We start from the raw sequence: 18,961 nt of genomic DNA, 5'->3' as shown, positions 1-18,961 counted from the left end.
GGACGTAATGCCTTGTCTTGGTATTAATAATATATAGGGATCAGAAATACTGTAAATGCACACCTTGTACTTCTCTCATATTTTGGAAAGCTGTAAAAGAAATGTAATTCCCTGTTACTATGGCACCTCTGCTTGCTTGGGAGTGTTCTTTGTCAAAATCTGAAGGATCATTGTGGATTGGTTTATGCCTCCCTTTCGCTGGACATTCCTCTCTGTTGTAGATACCAAATTGTTTAATGTCACATGGAGGGAAAAACCCTCATTATTTAAGGAAAGATATCACATGTCCCAACCACAGCGAAGAAGGTTGAAATGCCCTGGGTTATAAAACTTATAACTTATATTCAAAATTAAATGGGTTTAGAAAGATATTAAAAAACAAGGATAGCATATGGAATATTTTTTTAGTGGTGGATTAAAGTTTTTATTGAAATGTAAATGTAATGGTTTTGATACCAATTACCAAAACTAATTTTCATTAACCCATATTATTGTCATGGAATATCAAATATAAACTCAACTTCTCCCTGTATAGATAAATCATCTGGAATTATAAAGACCTAAACACAAAAACAAAACTATTTCTTAAAATGGGTTTGAACATGATATTATCTGGATGGACCAGTTACTTCATAGTGATGGTCAGTTTTATAACTATTCTTCTTTTATAAGAAAATACAAGTTTTCAGTTTCTCTTTGGGAATCTATCCCAATCTATCCATACAATTGTATCTGGGGTTTTATAGAGCCAATTCATAGAGTTTTTAGGAAGATTTAAAATCTTACATCACCTGTTTAAAAAATATTCAGTGAAATTTCCATAAATTGATTATTGACAAAATATTATTCGTATTGTCATTATTCATTATACTCTGGCTGCTTTTATGTTGTATACATATTTTTAGTATTTCCATACATAACTGGTTTGTAATGATTTTTGTTATTGCAAAAAATGTAAAGAATGTATGGAATGTGACATGTGATAGGTTATATGTCATGGGTCCTTATAAAACATTTCTTAACGAGGATGCATCGCTGTATTCTCCACCAGGCACAATCGATGAAATGTCTTGCTTCCTCTATATGTCTCCTGTGGAACTGTAATATTCCTTAAGTCCTTAACAGAGTGAAAGGCCTCTACAAGTGTTCATCGACTTTCAATGACGGATTGGCACTGCGTGGTTTAATTGTAGTGCGTCAACCACCTTCGGTCTATGCCAGGTGCAGTCAGCAGGGGTCACCCTTGCTATTTTGTTTTTTTTTTTTCAATCAGACAAGCACATACAGCTCTGTGTTGGCATTTTATCTAGTTCACAGCATAAGAATGGAATATTTTAAATTTATTTTACAGAAAGTTTATTTTACAGAAAATTGAAAAAGTAATAACGTGATATAGATGGTTACAATGTCTTCACAATAACTTGACGCATTCTTCATGTAACACATCTTTTAGAAACAAATACTGTGTAATAAACGTCTGTAACCTACAGTATTTTACTACATGTCTCATTTCTATTTACACTGGCAAGCAGAATAACATATAGACTATAGCATGTCGTAAGTCGCAGTTATACATTTCCTTCCCGTCTGTTGCCATTATATAACAATAATCACAGTTAAAAGCATAGTAGAATTTTACTATAAAAGCAATTTTGAGAGTTTGAAGATTAGGTTATCCAACTGCTTTTTACAAGCTATTGTTAAGGAAAAGTCAGTAATCCCATTTCACCAATTCACATACTGTTCATATGAGCAACTCAGTTAAAGGAAAGGCTTTTAGAGTGTTTCTAATGTGTTAGTGACAAAATTGTTATTCTGGTGTTTTGACATTATACGTAAAGCATATTTACAGTTGGACTATGGTGATGGCAGATTCATACCAGACCCAGAAGCCAGCATAGAGGGTCTCGTTAAAGGAAGCTTGGAACCTGTGGATGAGGGACATGGTATCAGAGACATTGTAGAAGGACAGGGTGCCAGCAGAATGGTCCAGGAAGACGCCGATGCGGGACGAGTATGGGGCGTTTATCTCAATTTGGTCCTTGTTGTGGCGGGCGGAGTAGCTGGAGTCAGAGCAGAACAGACTCCAGGATTTTCTGTTGTATCCGATGCGGCATGCATCCCCGTAGCCTGTTCTCTTGATTCCCTTGTAAGTGACTCCTATGGAGGCCCCCTCCCCACTCCACTCCACCTCCCAGTAATAAGCGCCCCCAGTCAGGGGCTCCTTACAGAGGACCTGGGGCAGGCAGTCGAATCGCTGTGCGCTATCGCCGTATGACTGGGCGTCTCTTTTCAGTGCTGCTTTCCTGTTTCCTCTCGACAAGTACAGCTGCCTATAGGCTGTGTTTGGGTCCAAAGTGAGTTGACAGGCAACTAAAGGGAAAAGAGAAGGTTAGTCAAGGGGAGGGAATCATCTGAGTACACCTTCAATGAGGAAGTAAGAGGATTTTTCTTTGTATTCCAACATTTATGTTTCAACGCCGGACTACCAGCTTCTGTTGAATCTTCTTATTGTGTGTGTGGATTTGTCACTCATACCAATGTGTTTTCATACTTCATTGGCTTGGGAACAAATACTTTGTTCATCAAAACACAACACAAAAGGATCAAACAGATATTTTAAGCTTTTTCTGTTAACTATGAAAGCTGAAGAATGGGTCAGACACTGATATTCCAAGATCACAGTGCCCCACTGAGAGTGCAGAATCTGTCTTAATGACTTAAACATTTTACCTCTTTATGTGTGGACAAGAACCTTGTGTATGAGGATAATATTTAATTGTGAATTAAGCTCATGAAATGACACCTCCACACATTCCATCAAATGTGGAAAATACCAAGTAAAATCCATTTTACTCTTAACTGCCCATAGACCATCCATCACCAATACCAATCCATGAAAATGTGCATGTGGGAAGAATGAGAAATGATAGTTGAGATTCTTCATCACCGACAAACAACCAAATGCCACTGTTCATGCAATGGTCTTCAGAAGGAAAAAATGGAATCCATCTGGTCCAGCAAATAGCATGAAATGGGCACACAAGAGATGTCACCTGCCTGATTGCAATGTTTCTCCACCTTAGCAGGTCAAAGCTGATGAGAAACTCGCATGGTGTCTCTGCCATATGAAGGAGAGCCTCGATCTGGAATGGCAGAAGTGCCAAAATAATTTACCTACAAACTGGAATTGTTTTCAATATAAAGTTTTCAATTCAATTTCACTGGGATCCTGAATTTTCCTAATGTTTTTGGTACACTCTGGTTTACATTCAGATTAGGCCTTAGGACAGTCTTTTGCTTCAGATTTACTTGGTTTCTTTGAAAAAATGTAACAGTGAGCAATGTGAAAGAGGCACCCAGTAACCTTGAAGTAATCTTTGTGTATTCTTTGCCATGAATTTGATCGAGAATCTTACTTGATTGTTTCCACATTTTGAACATGTCACATGTAAACCAGTTCGGCGTGTCTGCACTCATTATTTAGAGCTATTTTACTCATGAAGTGATCATGGTAGGCCTAAACCATAAATATAATATAAGAGTGATAACTCTACATCAGAAACATGACATTCCATATTGGTTCTGTCTACTTATTTTGAATATACAATCTCTCCCCTTTATTCAGTAGATAATAACTAACCACATTCCCATATAAAGGATTTCAAGGATTATGTATTATTGCGGAGAGGAAAGACCATGTTTAACAGCTAATATTAACCAAAAGGCAGTGCGGTGTAGTTTAAAGGAGCAGGGCTTGTAACCAAAAGGTTGCTGGTTCAGTTCCCTGCTGGGACGGTGCTGTTGTACCCTTGGCAAGGTACTTAACTCACAATTGCCTCAATATATATCCAGCTGTATAAATGGATAAAATTGTAACATACGTAAGTCGCTCAGGATAAGAACATCTGCTAAATGGCAAGAATATAATGTAATTTGGAGTGTTTTTTGACCAGTGCCATCTCAAGCCTGTGCTTTTCAGGTGGTAGCTTGAGTGGCAGATGGGTAAAAATCACCACACAATGACATACTCTTCAGCACTAGGTTCAGTTCCTCTCTCCTCCCCACCTGGCTTCACTGTTCAGTTTGTGTTTGTACATAAGTGCCCTTAAAGTACATAAGGAACTGAAACTCACATTGCAAGAACTCATCTCTTGTCCGAGGCTCGTGGCTTGGTGATTTGTAGAGTCCAACGTCATTGGCTGAGGAAACAGAGAACAATGATTCTGCATGAGCAAATTTAATTTCATCATTCATAAATTCACAAGATTAAAGAAGAACAGCACTGATGTTTTATTTACTGTTTTATCAACTGTTTGGTGTTTTATTTGTTATGTTTCAGAGTCTCTGAGTAATGCAACATCAGAATGACGCAGCCTGCTTGGCTGCCATGAAACAGTTAATGTGTAACCTTTCGTTCATGCATGCACATTAAATTCACATGAGTGAACTGGGAAGCGTCACTACTGGGTGCTTTTGAAGCAAGTGGTTCTCTTAACTCAATGCAAACACTCACTGGCTTCAACTAAATGCTGCTGTCAACATTCAGCCAGAGCTGTATCCTATTCAGCAATTGCAAACAAAGAACAAGAGACTGAGTACTTGGGCAAAGTACTCACCTATAACTAGCATTCAGTAAATTCAATGGTGCAACGCACACAGCTTTTTTACTATCCAAATAAAAATGCTGAATAAAGTGTTTGCTCTCTTTTGATGACATGAAATAGTAGCTTATGATGTCTGAATGTGATAAGGTGGCGACAGGGTTTGCCGGCCCACCATTTCAGTAATGCTGCAATGAAGACTCAGCCTGCTATAACTGGTTGCTTATCAAACAGCAGCTCAGCTTTAGCATGTGGAATTGTGAGAAGCCTAAAAAGACACCTGAGTGTTTTGTACCTAAATTGATAACTAACCAGGAAGCTCTGCGAAATTCATGAGATTAACCATTTTGATTGACTCACATTTCATGGTGCGTCTCTTTTTGCGGTCATCCAGTTGGCAAAATGGCATCTTATTGACTGAAATGAGAAAGGAGCAACATTAAAATGAATCATTTACCGAAGAAACTGAAGTTATAATGAAAATGGAGTTTCAGTTCAGACTTCATATTTCACAGTTAGTGGAAAGATGATCTTTGCCCCAAGAACTGAAACCTTTAAACAAGAAATTAAACACAGAACTCAAGACAGGTGCTGTACGTACTATTCACAAAGCTAGGTCATAAATAACAAGGAAGTCGCAACCAAGTAGCCCCAAGTTAAAAGACAATGGAGAATTACTCTTTTTTTCACTGACCTGTTTTTGCTACCTTCACCAGCTCTTCATTGCTGTACTCATTCAGATGTTCCTTCATTTGGGAGACAGTTTTGGTCACTGATCCAAAGGAGAAGTAGGGGTTCACAGACACAGTGGGCAGCTCCTCAGCTTCAGTCTGGGCAATAAGCATGTGGAAGCTCTGCGGAGAAGAGAACAGAGATCAGTCTGTCAAATAAGGGGGGAAAGGAGCTTTAAATCAAGCTGCTTGTCTGATCCCTTTTCTGGGCAGCCAGTGAATCCTGCTGCATTTTTTAGCGGTGGCGATGCTAACGAGAAAGTGAGAGGTAGCTCTTACGTCCTCCTGCTGCTCTGTGTGGCTCACCTGGATGAAGTGGATGTGGTCCTCCGTTCGGGAGAGCTGTGACAGCTCGGCATCCCTCTTCTTCAGGTCAGCGATCTCCTGGGATAGCCTCTCCATGTGGCCCTCCGCCGTGTTGAGGGCCGACTTCTTGTTGGAGGAGATGAGCTTGCTCATCTCGGCCTGCATCCTCTCGATGGAGCGCAGCATGTCCCCGAACAGCTTCTCGCTCTCCTGCAGGGCTCTCTGGGCCGAGCTCTGAGGGGAGGAACACAGGAGGAAAGGTGAATTAGAGCGCAACTCACCCTGGCCTGGAGGTCAGTACACTAAATGGCTTGTTGTAATTTCAGCTGTCTCAAAGACGGGCCTGACCTCTTCTGACCAGCTGAGAGGCTAAGTAAATAAGTCATAAAAGGGCCACTCTTTTGCAGAGTCATTCTGATAGTAGAACGGCCAGGAGTACCTTCAGAGCATCCACCGCATGTTTCAGTTCATCCATCTGTTTCACTCTCTCGTGGATCTTCTGCTGGATTTCTGCCTGGGTGGCACCCAGCAGATTCTAAAGAGGAAGACAATACTATTTTGATGAGTATCTTGGCTGCTGCGTAAAATTGTCACACAACCAGAATATGGAACAGAACCGCATTTTTTGGCATCAAACACTGTGCCGTAACTAACACCATTCAAAGTAGGGAAGAAGGAAGAGGGGATGGCATGCAGTGTGACTGACACACCTCAGACATCTCCAGGGCAACCATACTATTTACTGGGTAGATCTAACCGACGTTATGTGCAAACATTTGTGTAAAGAAGTATGAAGACAGACTATGAACCCCCCTCCCACCACCACCAGTGTTTATTGTCATATCCTGTCATACAACAATACAACTTCAAAGCACAAGTATGTTTATTATTTTTCTTTTTGTTCTTTTTTTTTGTTCTTTACAAAAAAAAAAAACTGGCATGTAATCTGATGGAAAAAATGACCTGAAACAAAAATGGAAGAAGAGTTGTGTTGATTTTGTAAAAAAAAAAAAAATAGAACTCCATGTTGGCTAATATTGCTTATCAAATTATTTTGTTATTTTTCTGTATTTATGCTTGGTGGTGACCAGCACGCTTCAGGCAGAGAGGGTCAAGAATGTATCTTTATTTCATAGCTATATTTTTTTATCCTAAACATGTTTTAATCAATTAAAGCTCTCTGCCTCCCCTTATTAATAAAATTAAATTGTTCAAATATTATGAGTGGAGGGAGGTTATTTTCATGTATTAAGCAGTTCAATATCTTAATATACGCATACATATGGAGGACACCGCTCCCTGACAGGACAGGCACACGGAGGGTTTTTCTTGCGATGCGGCAGTACCTGTTTCTCTGCCCTCTCTGTCTCGGCCGAAACCATGTCGTGGCCCTTGTGCTCCTTCACGGTGCAGAGGACACAGATACACATCTGGTCGGTGCGGCAGTACAGCTCCAGACCCTTCTGGTGCTGCGGGCAGATCTGTCGGTCCAGGTGGCCAATCTCATCCACCAGCTTGTGCCTCTTGAAGGTGGACGACTCGAAATGGGGCTTCAGGTGCTTCTCGCAGTAGGACGCCAGGCACATGAGGCAGGACTTGACGGCCTTGTGCTTCCTGCCGATGCAGATGTCGCAGCCCACGTCCCTGGGGCCGGCGTAGTTGTAGTCGGGGGACGGAGGGGGAGGCGGGTAGGACTCGGAAATCCGGTGGTCCCCCGACTGTCTGGAGCCCTGTACCCGACGGGGTGTGGGTCTCCTGTTGTAGGTGACCCTGCATTGGGGGCAGACATAGGTCCCAGTGCTGTCGGCATGATCCCAATAGGTCTTGAGGCAGACGGAGCAGAAGCTATGTCCACAGGGAATGGATACAGGGTCCCTGAGGTACTCCTTACACAGGTGGCAGTCCTCTTGGTCCATCGACATGTGTGCACTCTTATTCGAGTCCCTCAGAAGGAAACTTAGACTTATCAGTCTGTCAGGTCAGACAAAAACTGAGGCGCTGGCAGCACAGCAGCAAGTTATATGGAGTAAGCAGGGAGGAGGTTTTTGGAGGTTAAACTGGTTGAGCAGAAACTAGTAAAAAAAAAAAAATAGGGGTGTGGTCAAGTGAGGACGGAAGAAGAGTGAGCATCAATTGGAGAATTGTAAAAACGGAAACAGTAAAGAATGAATGAAATGTGTGATCTCAGGACACAGACTTGCTCCAACAATAGAAAGGGATTAAAAATGGAACCCTGGTAAAGACTATGGGGATTTTAGCCATTCAGAATGTGACACAGAGAACCCAACTGCAGGCACAATAAAAGGTCAGATGTGTTTGAGTCAGCACTATTGAATTAAACCTTGTGTGGCAATGAAGTAACCTTATGATTTGTTCATAATTTACATCATCACCATGTTTGAGAAGAAGCATGCTTGCACCATGCATAGTTCTTGCACTATGCAGTATCTTGCACATCCTGTTTTGATTTAATGCAAATTTATTCATCAAAAACACTGTTTTGCAGACGCTTGTTGAATTCAGCTGACCTAAAATTCAAAACCAATTATTATGTCAGACACTAGGGTAATGCATTTTTTTTTTTTTGCAATATGGAGACATTTCTGCATCTCTTTTGTTTAATCGTGGCTGGGTTGTGGATGAATTTGCAACCACAATTATGTTAACATAGAAAGATCTATGTCTGTTTCTTCTTCCCATGACATTCTTTCTATCTTCTTACAATCTTAGCCTGTGACATAGTCACACATGAAAGAGGCCCAATCTAGAGACTAACATTTAACAACATACAAGGTGCACATTAGACCATTATTTCATGGGAGAACACTTACTGAGCCAACACACAGGCATCTCCCACCCCCCATTACTCTTGGAATGCCAGGGCAAGGCAGGGGAGTATCAGTGATGGATGTTCTCTGAGACTGTACACATCAAAGCATGCTGACCTATCAGCAAAGGGAAACAAAGACAATCGGGAAATGAATGAGTACTGGTGTGCTCTCAACGTTCCATCATGAATTTCTGTGTCTCTGACTCACTGGCCATCAATTTGTTCCATCAGTGGAACAGATCTACTTCAGCAACAGAATTATGCAGTTGAATCTGAATTCAAATTCAAAACAAAAAAAAAAGACAGAAATGATTCATTTTTCAATCAAAAGTACCTTAGTTAATTTTGGATGCTGCACAATTAGTTTATGTTGCACCCGTTGCAAGCCAAGCTTTTGTTCCCTGATGAAAAATTGTCTTAGATAAGCTTCATTGACCCAGTTGAAGGCACTCGGCTGAGCTGCAGGAATTGGCATTGATTACAGGATGTGATTTTAAATTGACATTCATTCTGCTGAGTGTTGTTGGTGGCTTTTCATGTCAAGCTTTCATTTCCCTCAGTGCCAAGTCTTTATCCTGTCTCAGAAGAACACTCCTCTGGAGCTGTTTGGAATTTTTCTTTATTTGAGTGTCTCCTTAGAGTTTCACTGGGGTGTGGAGACGTACATTTTTAATACATTTACATTTATCTGGCCAATGTGTGCACAGATTTTGAAAGCAGTTTTTCTTCTACTCCTACTCAGCTCTGAGATCATTCCTTGTCAAAATAGCAAGAGGCTCTAGAGTCAGAAAACCAGGGATGGAATGTAGCCAGGCCAGATATGTGAGATAACAGTGGGTCAAGAGACTTCTCAAAAATTTCCATTCTGTGAGTATGTCTAGTCAAGACAAACAAACATTCAGTGTTCAGTTTAGTTCAGTTCTGTATGGAATGAAACATCAAATACATAAAGCACTTGTGAAGTTTATGCAAAAAACTGCCTATTTCATGCTATTATTGTGCAGTAGAACTTAGCATGCTAAATCAGCCTAGCATTAACCACTGCGCTTCAAGGTTACATTTAGTTGCTTTTCCAATAAAGCATTTTATTATGCTGACTGTTTGTTTCTTTTGTAGTGGTTGACAGTTTAATAAGAAACCTTGTTTTTTTTGGCGGAGCTGAAACTGTGATAAAAGCTCTAATGTACCAGCAGAATGGCTGGAAGCTCTAAAAAATGACATATCTGAGTATATGTTAAGTAAGTAGATTATAAGTTTGATTTGGAATGTAACACAGATTCTATTTTAATTGATTCAAGGAAACTAGGAACAATTATAGTTTTTTTAATTTCACATTTCATGGTAAGTTTTGCAGTTAACAGAGAATTCATGAAAAACCAGCAGATCACAGTTAATGGCCATCTCAATATCCAATATCATTCATGGTGGGGTGGGGTGACAGGTGGAGATTGCAGAGAGGGAACTAGGCTGAAACCAGTGGTTCGCATGTCGTAGATGGGGCACTGTTGCTTGCCACATATCCAGCAGTATAACCAGTAAACATGTAAAGCTTGTAAGTGGCCCCAGCTATCTGTGCGGCAAATTCAAAGGAGCAAATGCAGAGAGAGCATGCCCAAAGGAAAGGCTTTAACAGCAGGCCTTAGTTAAAGGTGAGATGGAAGGTCAGCAGTTCAAAGCAGGGGAGAACAATGGAGGGCGGTGTGGGGAGAGTCCGGCTCTCTGCCGCCGCCCACAGCGAAATCCCAGCAAAGCCATGGAAACAATCTCACTCTCATTACAGGAGTTTATTTCAGTCTACCCTAGTGTGAACGTCTATACGCAGTCGCACAGTCAGGTTGTCTGGATAATGTGTTACCCTTGGACACAGGGTGTTATACACCTTATCAGATGTATCTGAAACCAGATATGGACTTCATTCACGGAAAGCACCTTCAAGTGTGAAAAGTGTGTGCGCTACAGTTTGTTGATCTGGAAAAATGTGATGGTTCTCATTTTTTCAAAATATAGTTTTTTTTTTTCCCCTGCAGACAACTACACATCTTTTCTTGTCAACGCATGCATGTTTAATTATGCAACCTGAAACCATCATATAAACTCTGTTTGCTTTTCTGGGGTGTTGCAACAAAGAAAAAATGCCAGCACGATGATGACGTGTATGCAAGGATTTGTATAGCAAAAGTGTAAGTTTACACAAGCTTTCATATTGCGACATTCGCATGCACTTTGCATTGTTAAGACAGGTTATTGGTTTTTGAGTTGACTGTTTGAACATGAGGAATGAGAATGTGTTAATATCAGCCAAAGTTGTATGAAATATTTTCCGCATGGGGCTGGATGAGAAATGTCCTCTTAATAACTCTCTACCTTTTCATTTCTGTGGTGGCTTTTGTGCAGCCAATTTGATTCAACCTGGCTCCCCTCCAAGCCCGTCCTGTTTGCTCTGTGTATCTGCCAGAACTCACAAAGGTAACCATTGTTCCAAGGAAACACTTGTAAATACCTCGTTTCTATGCACTGACCAGTCGCCACTACAAACAGGATCCTGACTTCTACATTAATGTCTACTTTTGTTTTCCTCTAATAGCTCCTCTGAAAGCAGGTCACGCTTTGCTGACTCTAACGTCCAGCATATTTAAAAATCAATTAGCAAAATGGCAGTCTGACCCTCAGCCTTGAGCATATACCTTGAAATATGAGACTTTCTCCTTCCCTGATCAAAAGAAATTCTTGAAGAGATTGGACACACAACAAATAGGAAAATAATACCCACCTATTAATTATTCACAAAAACTATTTGGTTTTATTCCATACTGGGCTCTAAGGGCACCCCTTCACAGGATTATAATGATACTCATTAAATAATAATAGGTAAATTCATGCTTCTCCATTTACATATTTTCAGTTTTATAAAGCATGGAAGACTGTGTGGAGGTACTGTTTTTCATGGTATTTTCAGTCCAGAGTCAGACCAATTTCACACACGAAACTAGACCACACTCTTCTGACAGCCAATGAACCCTGTCCTTCAGCTGAATCCTACGTCTCTCGGAAGTAGTTAATCAGTAGCAAAAAGCACTGAGAGTAGGTTACACAAAGAGTCTTTTCTGGTTTCTGGTCAACACTGAAAACAAGTAGGGGGAAAAAAAACTTGCTTATCAGAAACTCAACCTCCTAATAAGGAGTGGGGTGAAACTATCTATGGAGTGATGTCAGATATGCAGGGGAGGAGGAACTGAATGCATCTTGCTTAACCAGCCAGCACACAGGGAACTTTGTCAGCTATGTCATACCACAGTCGGAACTGGCAACTTTTTAAAAGAAAGAAAAGTTGATTTTTCACTTTGCTGGTACGGACTCACCACATATTCCAATGCATCACGTGAAAAGAGAAAACAAACAGAAAGGGGAAAGTCAAGAGTAAGCCACAACCTCTCACATAGTAAACACACCTACAGATTGAGAAAGCAGTCTTTTCTTTGTGATGTAAATGAAGGGAGGTGTGTCAGCAGGGGAAACTAATGAAGGCAGGGAATGCGTGAATGGCAACAGTTAACACTGATTAATTATTCACTACTGGCCCAACATGGAGGAGGAGGGCTGTTTCACAATATTACCTGTGTCATGTGCAATCATCAGAAATGTCTGTGGCATTTGCCCTACTGAAATAATTACAACATACGTGAAGAGTGCGTTTTCAGAATTTTCATGATGACAGATGTTTTTCATGATGACATGTTTTTAGAAGGATGGAGGATGCATATTTGGATGCATATTTTCAGAGAGAAAATATGCATCCAAACTGGTCAACATTTTTTGGTCTGAAATTACTCCCATTCTGTGTGCTAAAGGCCATGAAACCAGTTCAGCTAGTGCTAGCATAAATATACAGCCCCCGTCTACACTCAAACAATTCCATTCAAATGATCTGTAACACACTTCAAACATCTACTAGTGCTTCTGTTTGCTTTGGGTTGCAAAAAAGTAGCAAAACTAACTTTGTGACACGAATCCTGCATGATGTCCTTACTTTCAACTTTGATCTATCAGCCATTTTGTCTCGTGACATTGCAAATAAATATTTACAGAGAAAAACCACGAGCAGCCTCAGTTTAACCATTTGTAAGACAATAATTTTGTTAATTTCACTGTTCATAAACTAAATGATATAACTTGTACACAAGAGTCTGACGACAACTGGACTTTACCAAATTCAGCAGAATATCACTTGCTCGCGTCCCTCAGCTATATTGTGACTAAAGAAATACATTTGGAAATATTGGTCTTCCACTTTAAGAACAGTGGCTAAACACACATAACTATAGTGTAGATGAGGGGTAATGATTAACACAAATAAACTCAGATGGCTTGGTGTGGCTCATGCCAAACCTCTTTTTTTTCAGTTCTCAACCTATGAAACCTATAGAAGCACAAGAGAATGAATGCAAATTCTGGAATGCTAATTTTCTTCAGCATACTTAGTCACATCTCTTACTCAGTCCTACACTTCATTCATTCTTCGGCACTTGGCCTAGCCCCTTTTTTTCCTTCACCCCGCCCCTCTCTCTCTGGGCTTCAGCTGCCTCGGCTCAACCTGTTTATCTTAACTGGGTTGCGCTAACACACTCAGACAAGGGAGAGCTCCGCCTGCTCTCAATCAATGACCTCTGGAATTCAGAAATACAAGTAGGTCCTCCTGTCTCCTGCGCAAAGCATTCTGTGTATTGTGGACTTGGGGAGCCTAAGTCTCTCACTGGCAGGTGTGGAAAGATGGCTGAACCGATATCTCCAGACTACTTCAGCTGCCCTCTCTGCGTGGGCATGCTGAGGGACCCCGTGGCCATTCCCTGCGGCCACAGTTTCTGCATGGACTGCATCAGTAGTTACTGGAATGAAGCAGATTACACCGGGATCTACATCTGTCCCCAGTGCAGGATCACTTTCACCCAGAGGCCCGTGCTGCGGCCCAATACCATGCTGAACAAAGTTGCTGAGAAGATCAAAAAGTCAGGCTTCAGCCCTCCCGCCGCTCCCAACAGTTACGCTGGACCGGGGGACGTGCCGTGTGACTTCTGCACGGGCAAAAAGTTCAGGGCCATCAAGTCCTGCCTGAACTGCCTGGCCTCCTACTGCGAAAAGCACCTGAAGCCTCACTATGAGTCCGCCACTTTCAAACGGCACAAGCTGGTGGACGAGCTGGGCAACCTGGACCGCAAGATCTGCCCCCAGCACCAGAAGTCCCTAGAACTGTTCTGTCGGACTGACCAGATGTGTATCTGTGCCCTCTGCACCGTTAGTGAGCACAGGGGCCACGACATTGTCTCTGCTGAGGCTGAGAGGGGGGAGAAGCAGGTAAGGAGCTCTTTTTCTGAAACCCAAATTCCTGGTGGTGTTTTTGATTACCATGGTGGTTTAACTAGGTCATTCTGTGACTCCTGAAGGCAAACATGTGATTAGGGAAATCGTGAAAGGACTATTTTGTCTTACTCCCAAACATGAGCGTTGTTTATTGTATGTATTCATAGATGAGCGCCCTGTGGTTGCAAAACAAATACATTTTTAGTACTTGAGCCTTATCAAAGTAAAAGCCTCCTTTAAAGAACTCAGTAAAACTCATTTTGTAATTACTGTTTTAATTGTACTGCACAGACCTGTTGTTGCAGTTCCAAGAAGGATCTGACAAAAAACCACACTGTAGAAAGTCAGCCTTAGATGTCTAGTAGATTACAGCAAGAGAGATAAAAATGCAAGATAAGAACTCATTGTTATACCCGTAGGCAGTGCACAGTCACCTCAGAGGGAATGTTCAAACAGACACAAAGGTGAACTGCAAGGCTAACTTTAATGGTCATTTCCACAAGGCCCCCTTGTGAAGGAAGAGCTTTTTTCCCATGGGAACATACCTGAGTGCTTTTTCATCCGATTAAAAAAAGGGGAACAGATGTGGGGAGTGGAAGAGGTGTGGTCTGGTACAGGAATGTTGGTTGAAGCAGATGTATAGTATTTTAACACACACACTCAAAACAAACTTGTGAAACCTGTACTTTCAGCTCTAGGATTTTTTTGTCCCATCCCTCAACAGGTGGTGATATTTTATAAGCAATGTAATCTACTGATTTGATGCTGCTTTGTGGTATCCCTGAAAACCTCCCCTGTGGTATTGCATACACGCATCCTTGTTGAATTCTCATCAGCAATTACTGGAATAGACCACGATTCTCTTATGAAAGTACCTCAGCATTTTGCTCATAATTACTGTAAATATCAAAGTCCCGACTCCACCTCTTGTTTATGAACCCATCATAAACCACCTACGTGACCAGAATCAGAATTCAAACTAGATTGCCCACAGTGTTGCATGTTTAACATTTGTTTAGAATACATTAGCAAATAGCTGTCATTTTAAGAAGCACCAGGTCTTTTATGGCTCCACAGCTCACATTTCAACACCTCGTTAAATATGCCAATTTCCATATTTAAGGAATGTAAACACATAAATCTCCCTAACATAAAATAATTTCACAGCATTTCTTTCAATCAAAAAGTGAAGCCAAAGAAGCAAACTCAAAAGATAAAGATTTTTTTCATCAAAAATCTTTCATTTCATGTTTTTAGGTTGGTACACGGAGGCTCCAACCGCAAACATCCCGATTTACAATCACAGACTCCTGCCCTCTTTTTTTCCCGCACTTTTTCCCCGGCATCAGATTCCTGTCATTCTTCAAGCTTATCTTGAAGAATGGATCAGTGCACTTGGCTAATGGCTCCACTAAAACTTACTTCGACTTACAAGGCCAATACGTGAGCACCTTGAAACGGCTTTTGGAGCAGCCAACGTCGGTTTCACATTCCAGGCATGACTGGGATTCCTTTTTTCTTCTGAGATAAAGCAGCCCCTGGCAGGCAGCTCTTTTAATAATCAAGTTAAGAAAGCAGCAATGGTACTATGGTGTAATTTTCCAAGTAGGTTTTGCTGGTAAAGAGCAAATATATTCAATAATATAATTCCTCAATACTAATATTAGGTATTGACAGTTTGTCCCCTTGCTCACAACATAACATACAGGTCATGATCCTAACTACATATAGTTACTACTCCAAACACATACCTATATACTACATATATTACTGCATACTGGTCATATCTTCATACCTGTTCTGATCTAGTGATATTACTCAATACAGTTCACATCTACTAGACCATCTAACAGACCTCTACTCTGTCTCACTCCAATGAGTACTCACTCTCAACATTTAAGTACCATTATAAGTTACTTTTTGTTATTGACAGCATTATTGGTTCTGCCATCACTGAAATGATAACAAAATGGTAATTGGCCTTTATTTCTTTGGATTTGCCTCAACAGAAACTGCTTGGAGTTTCCCAGACAGAAATCCGCCAGAAATGCCAAGAAAGGATGAAAGAGCTGGAGGAGCTGAGAACAGCAGTGGATTCCTTAAAAGTAAGCAGCAGTGACTGAGCAGAGACTTCGATGTGATCATTGAACCTGAAAAGAAAGACTTAACAGGTTTAAACTGTCACTGTTTAGCCCCCTTTATAGTTTTGTTGGATAAGTGTTACTGATCTGCCAATCTCTGCCAACTCCTTTTGTACACAGAATTTCTATCAGGAAACACTTTATACACTCCATATAGATGGATACCTAGAAATGCTCTGTGGAAGAAATTTAACACACTAAGCTATGTTTGACGTGATGCACAGTGTATTTATCCATTAGCATTGTAAGGGTCAGTTTGTTTATCGGATTGACAGCTGGTTTGTGCTCAGTACCTCAAACAAATACTTTTCCTGGGCTTAATTTTCAAATACTAAATTATCTTTTATAAAATGTTAACATTAATTTTGAGCACCCATTAGATGTACACAGAGACTGTGATTCAGGAAGACTGTGCACTCTATAATTCCTCCAGTCTTAGGAGTTTTTAACTTTCATTGAGGCTGTTGAATAGTTAGGATTTTTGGTGACTGAAATGTTCAATGGCAGGGACAAAATTTTCAATGTAAGGTGTATAGAGTTGGATATCTGGCTACAAACATGAATGTTTGATAGAAAGTACGTACTGTTCATAAACATTAACAGCAGCACTGATGCGCTGGGCTAATGTTTCAGAGAGAAGGGCTTGATAACAAAAGATATTTGGAGGTATATTGGGGTGAAGGAGTTCCAGCCTGTGTGACTCGTGTGCACTATCCAATCAGAGTTCAGCACAGAGAGCCATGGCTGAGAGCGAGAAGATGTTCACTGAGATGATTCGCTCCATCGAGAGAATGCGCTCTGAGGTCACCAAGCTCATCGGCATCAATGAGAAGGCAGCTTTCAACCAGGCAGAGGGGCTGGTGGAGCGATTGGAGCAGGAAATCGAGGAGTTAAAGAAAAAGGAGTCAGGACTGAAGCAACTGCACAGCACAGAGGACCACATACATTTCTTACAGGTTAGACGCTTTACACACAAACTGATCAACATCTAATGAACCTGTTTGGGGTCATTTCAGTGGGATGAATGCAACAAAACAATGGAACTTTTGTTTAACTTTCGTATGGAAGCAGGTGAATTACATCTTGTGCATTTTGCATGTAACTTATTTACACAGCTGAATTTTACGTAAGCAAATAAGGTGGTAAAGTGGTGTGCTTAATGGTATGAAAACTTGTCCCTTGTGGGAAATGCTGTAGTTGTAAGCCCATCTCCCTAACCACTGTACCACTCCAATAGATACACTGGGTCAGTTATGTGTTTATTTTGCTGTTAGCTCTCACTCCTGCAAATTTTTTAAAATGTCATGATATAACCATAAGAAGATGGCCTATATTGACTTAATCACAAGATCATGTGCTTTTACCTGTTACAGAACTTCAACTATCTCTGCACCCCCACTGACGATGGATTTATACCACGCGTGACGGTCAACCCAGATTTCTCCTTTGGGGCTGCCAGGAAAGCTGTGGCTGAAATCAAGGAGCGCTTGGAGGAAATAGGCAGGGAGGAACTACTGAAGATCTCCAAATCAGGTCAGAGCTGGTAACCACCCAAGGCAGAATGACTAGAAACTCATTATGAATCTATGGACTTGTAAACCCACGCTGAGGATGACATTGTGTATTTCATTCTAACACTCTGAATTTCTTAATCTAACATGTATCTAACATGTCTTGTATCTTGTGTCACAGTAAATGAAATTCCAGTATACACCATGGAGAATAGAACCAAGGAGAGAACCATTAAAGGTAATGATTGATTCTTACACTTTTTTTTTTCATAATGTTCAGTTTAAAAGCTGCAGGATACTGCAATGGAATAATAATGCACATGTTTACTGATTCCTGATTGTTTCCTATAATACCAGGTTTTGCCTAATTGTGGTATATGTAAAAAAAAATGTACTGGCCTATGGAATGAAACTCTTCACATTTATTTTAACCATCCTTTGTAAGCACAGTTGAAGTGATAAAGTAATAAGAAATAAGAGGTTTTTTAATCTCTTTGAACCTAGCCAAAGAAGTCACCACAGTGGACAGTGCTCTACCTCCCGAACCCCGGAGCAGATCAGAATTTTTGAAATGTAAGTATCCATCATAAAACCCTTCTTTCTCTCACTCAGTTTAAATGTATCTGCACACATATTTCTACAGATTTATTTTCAAAGGCAAGTAATAAGCTGGACATAAAAAAAATGACTAATTTCCATTAACTTGAATTATGTTTAGATTTGAATAAATTACAGTTTACTCTCCCATTTCTCAGTTTTAAGACATGACAAGAACTTTCTCTCCTCTTGACTCAGACTTCTGTCAGCTCAGACTGGACCCCAGCACCGCATACAAGGAGCTCTTCTTGTCTGATGGCAACAGAAAGGTGATCCGGACGAGGGAACTGCAGCCCTACTCCGAGAATCCTGAGAGGTTTGACAGCTTCGCCCAGGTGCTCTGCCGGGAGGCCCTCTCGGGGAGCCGCTTCTACTGGGAAATCGAGTGGAGCGGGGAGTTCTCCATCGGCGTGGCCTACAAGGGAATCAGCCGCAAGGGCAAAGGCTCCCTCTGCCTGTTGGGGTACAACGACAGGTCCTGGAGCTTACTATGCTCCGATTCGGGCTACTCCGCCTGGCACAACAGAGTGGACACGGCCATAAGCGCCGCACACTCTCCAAGGATAGGAGTCTACTTGGATCACGCCGCTGGGATCCTGGCATTTTACAGCATCGGAGAAACCATGACCTTGCTCCATAGGTTTGAGACGACGTTCAAGGAGCCGCTGTATCCTGGCTTTGGAGTGGGCACCTCTGTCAAGATCTGCCAGCTCAAATGAACTGCCCCGTGTAGAAAATATGTTCCTTTTTTACTTTGCGGCTTTTATGCTGTTTTTTTTATCTATTTGTTTTAAATGCAAATTTATGCACCCATCTGCTCTGTTGACAGGATTTGTTTTCATTATTTTTTTAAAAAACTTCTTTCTTCAAAATGTTATAATCATTA

General features: G+C 41.0%; 2 protein-coding genes across 3 annotated transcripts; one reads left to right on the top strand and one right to left on the bottom strand.

Annotated features, from left to right (window-relative positions):
* Nucleotides 1-1,431: 1,431 nt before the first annotated feature.
* ftr83 (finTRIM family, member 83) lies at nucleotides 1,432-7,613 on the bottom strand. 2 transcript variants are annotated; one of them, XM_036524335.1, is made up of 8 exons: nucleotides 6,988-7,613; nucleotides 6,081-6,176; nucleotides 5,642-5,875; nucleotides 5,299-5,458; nucleotides 4,965-5,021; nucleotides 4,137-4,202; nucleotides 3,061-3,146; nucleotides 2,303-2,373 (listed from the first exon to the last, which is right to left on the bottom strand). In XM_036524335.1, the coding sequence occupies exons 1-7, from the start codon at nucleotides 7,561-7,563 to the stop codon at nucleotides 3,091-3,093; spliced, it is 1,245 nt and encodes a 414-aa protein (XP_036380228.1). In that variant the 5' UTR covers nucleotides 7,564-7,613; the 3' UTR covers nucleotides 2,303-2,373; nucleotides 3,061-3,090. The 2 variants fall into 2 exon arrangements, with proteins under 2 accessions (XP_036380227.1, XP_036380228.1); XM_036524334.1 differs by lacking the exon at nucleotides 3,061-3,146 and having other exon boundaries at nucleotides 1,432-2,373.
* Nucleotides 7,614-13,091: 5,478 nt separating this feature from the next.
* On the top strand, nucleotides 13,092-18,961 carry ftr82 (finTRIM family, member 82). Its single transcript, XM_036523425.1, has 7 exons — nucleotides 13,092-13,820; nucleotides 15,836-15,931; nucleotides 16,690-16,923; nucleotides 17,341-17,500; nucleotides 17,660-17,716; nucleotides 17,983-18,051; nucleotides 18,274-18,961. Exons 1-7 carry the CDS (start codon nucleotides 13,239-13,241, stop codon nucleotides 18,792-18,794), a joined length of 1,719 nt encoding a protein of 572 aa, XP_036379318.1. The 5' UTR covers nucleotides 13,092-13,238; the 3' UTR covers nucleotides 18,795-18,961.

This window comes from Megalops cyprinoides, chromosome 3, assembly GCF_013368585.1.
Source record: "Megalops cyprinoides isolate fMegCyp1 chromosome 3, fMegCyp1.pri, whole genome shotgun sequence".
Lineage (NCBI taxonomy): Eukaryota > Metazoa > Chordata > Actinopteri > Elopiformes > Megalopidae > Megalops > Megalops cyprinoides.
The sequence above is the reverse complement of the archived record's forward strand: the minus strand, read 5'-3'. Positions and strand labels throughout refer to the sequence as shown.

Bases quoted from the DNA above. Each gene is read 5' to 3' on its own strand.
- ftr82 (XM_036523425.1), top strand. From the start codon at position 13,239: ATGGCTGAACCGATATCTCCAGACTACTTCAGCTGCCCTCTCTGCGTG. The intron at 15,932-16,689 runs GTAAGCAGCAGT...CTATCCAATCAG, and splicing joins CAGCAGTGGATTCCTTAAAA to AGTTCAGCACAGAGAGCCAT. The intron at 18,052-18,273 runs GTAAGTATCCAT...CTCTTGACTCAG, and splicing joins CAGATCAGAATTTTTGAAAT to ACTTCTGTCAGCTCAGACTG.
- ftr83 (XM_036524334.1), bottom strand. From the start codon at position 7,563: ATGTCGATGGACCAAGAGGACTGCCACCTGTGTAAGGAGTACCTCAGG. The intron at 5,876-6,080 runs GTACTCCTGGCC...TCCTCCCCTCAG, and splicing joins ATGCGGTGGATGCTCTGAAG to AGCTCGGCCCAGAGAGCCCT. The intron at 5,022-5,298 runs GTCAGTGAAAAA...TTCTCATTTCAG, and splicing joins GGTGAAGGTAGCAAAAACAG to TCAATAAGATGCCATTTTGC.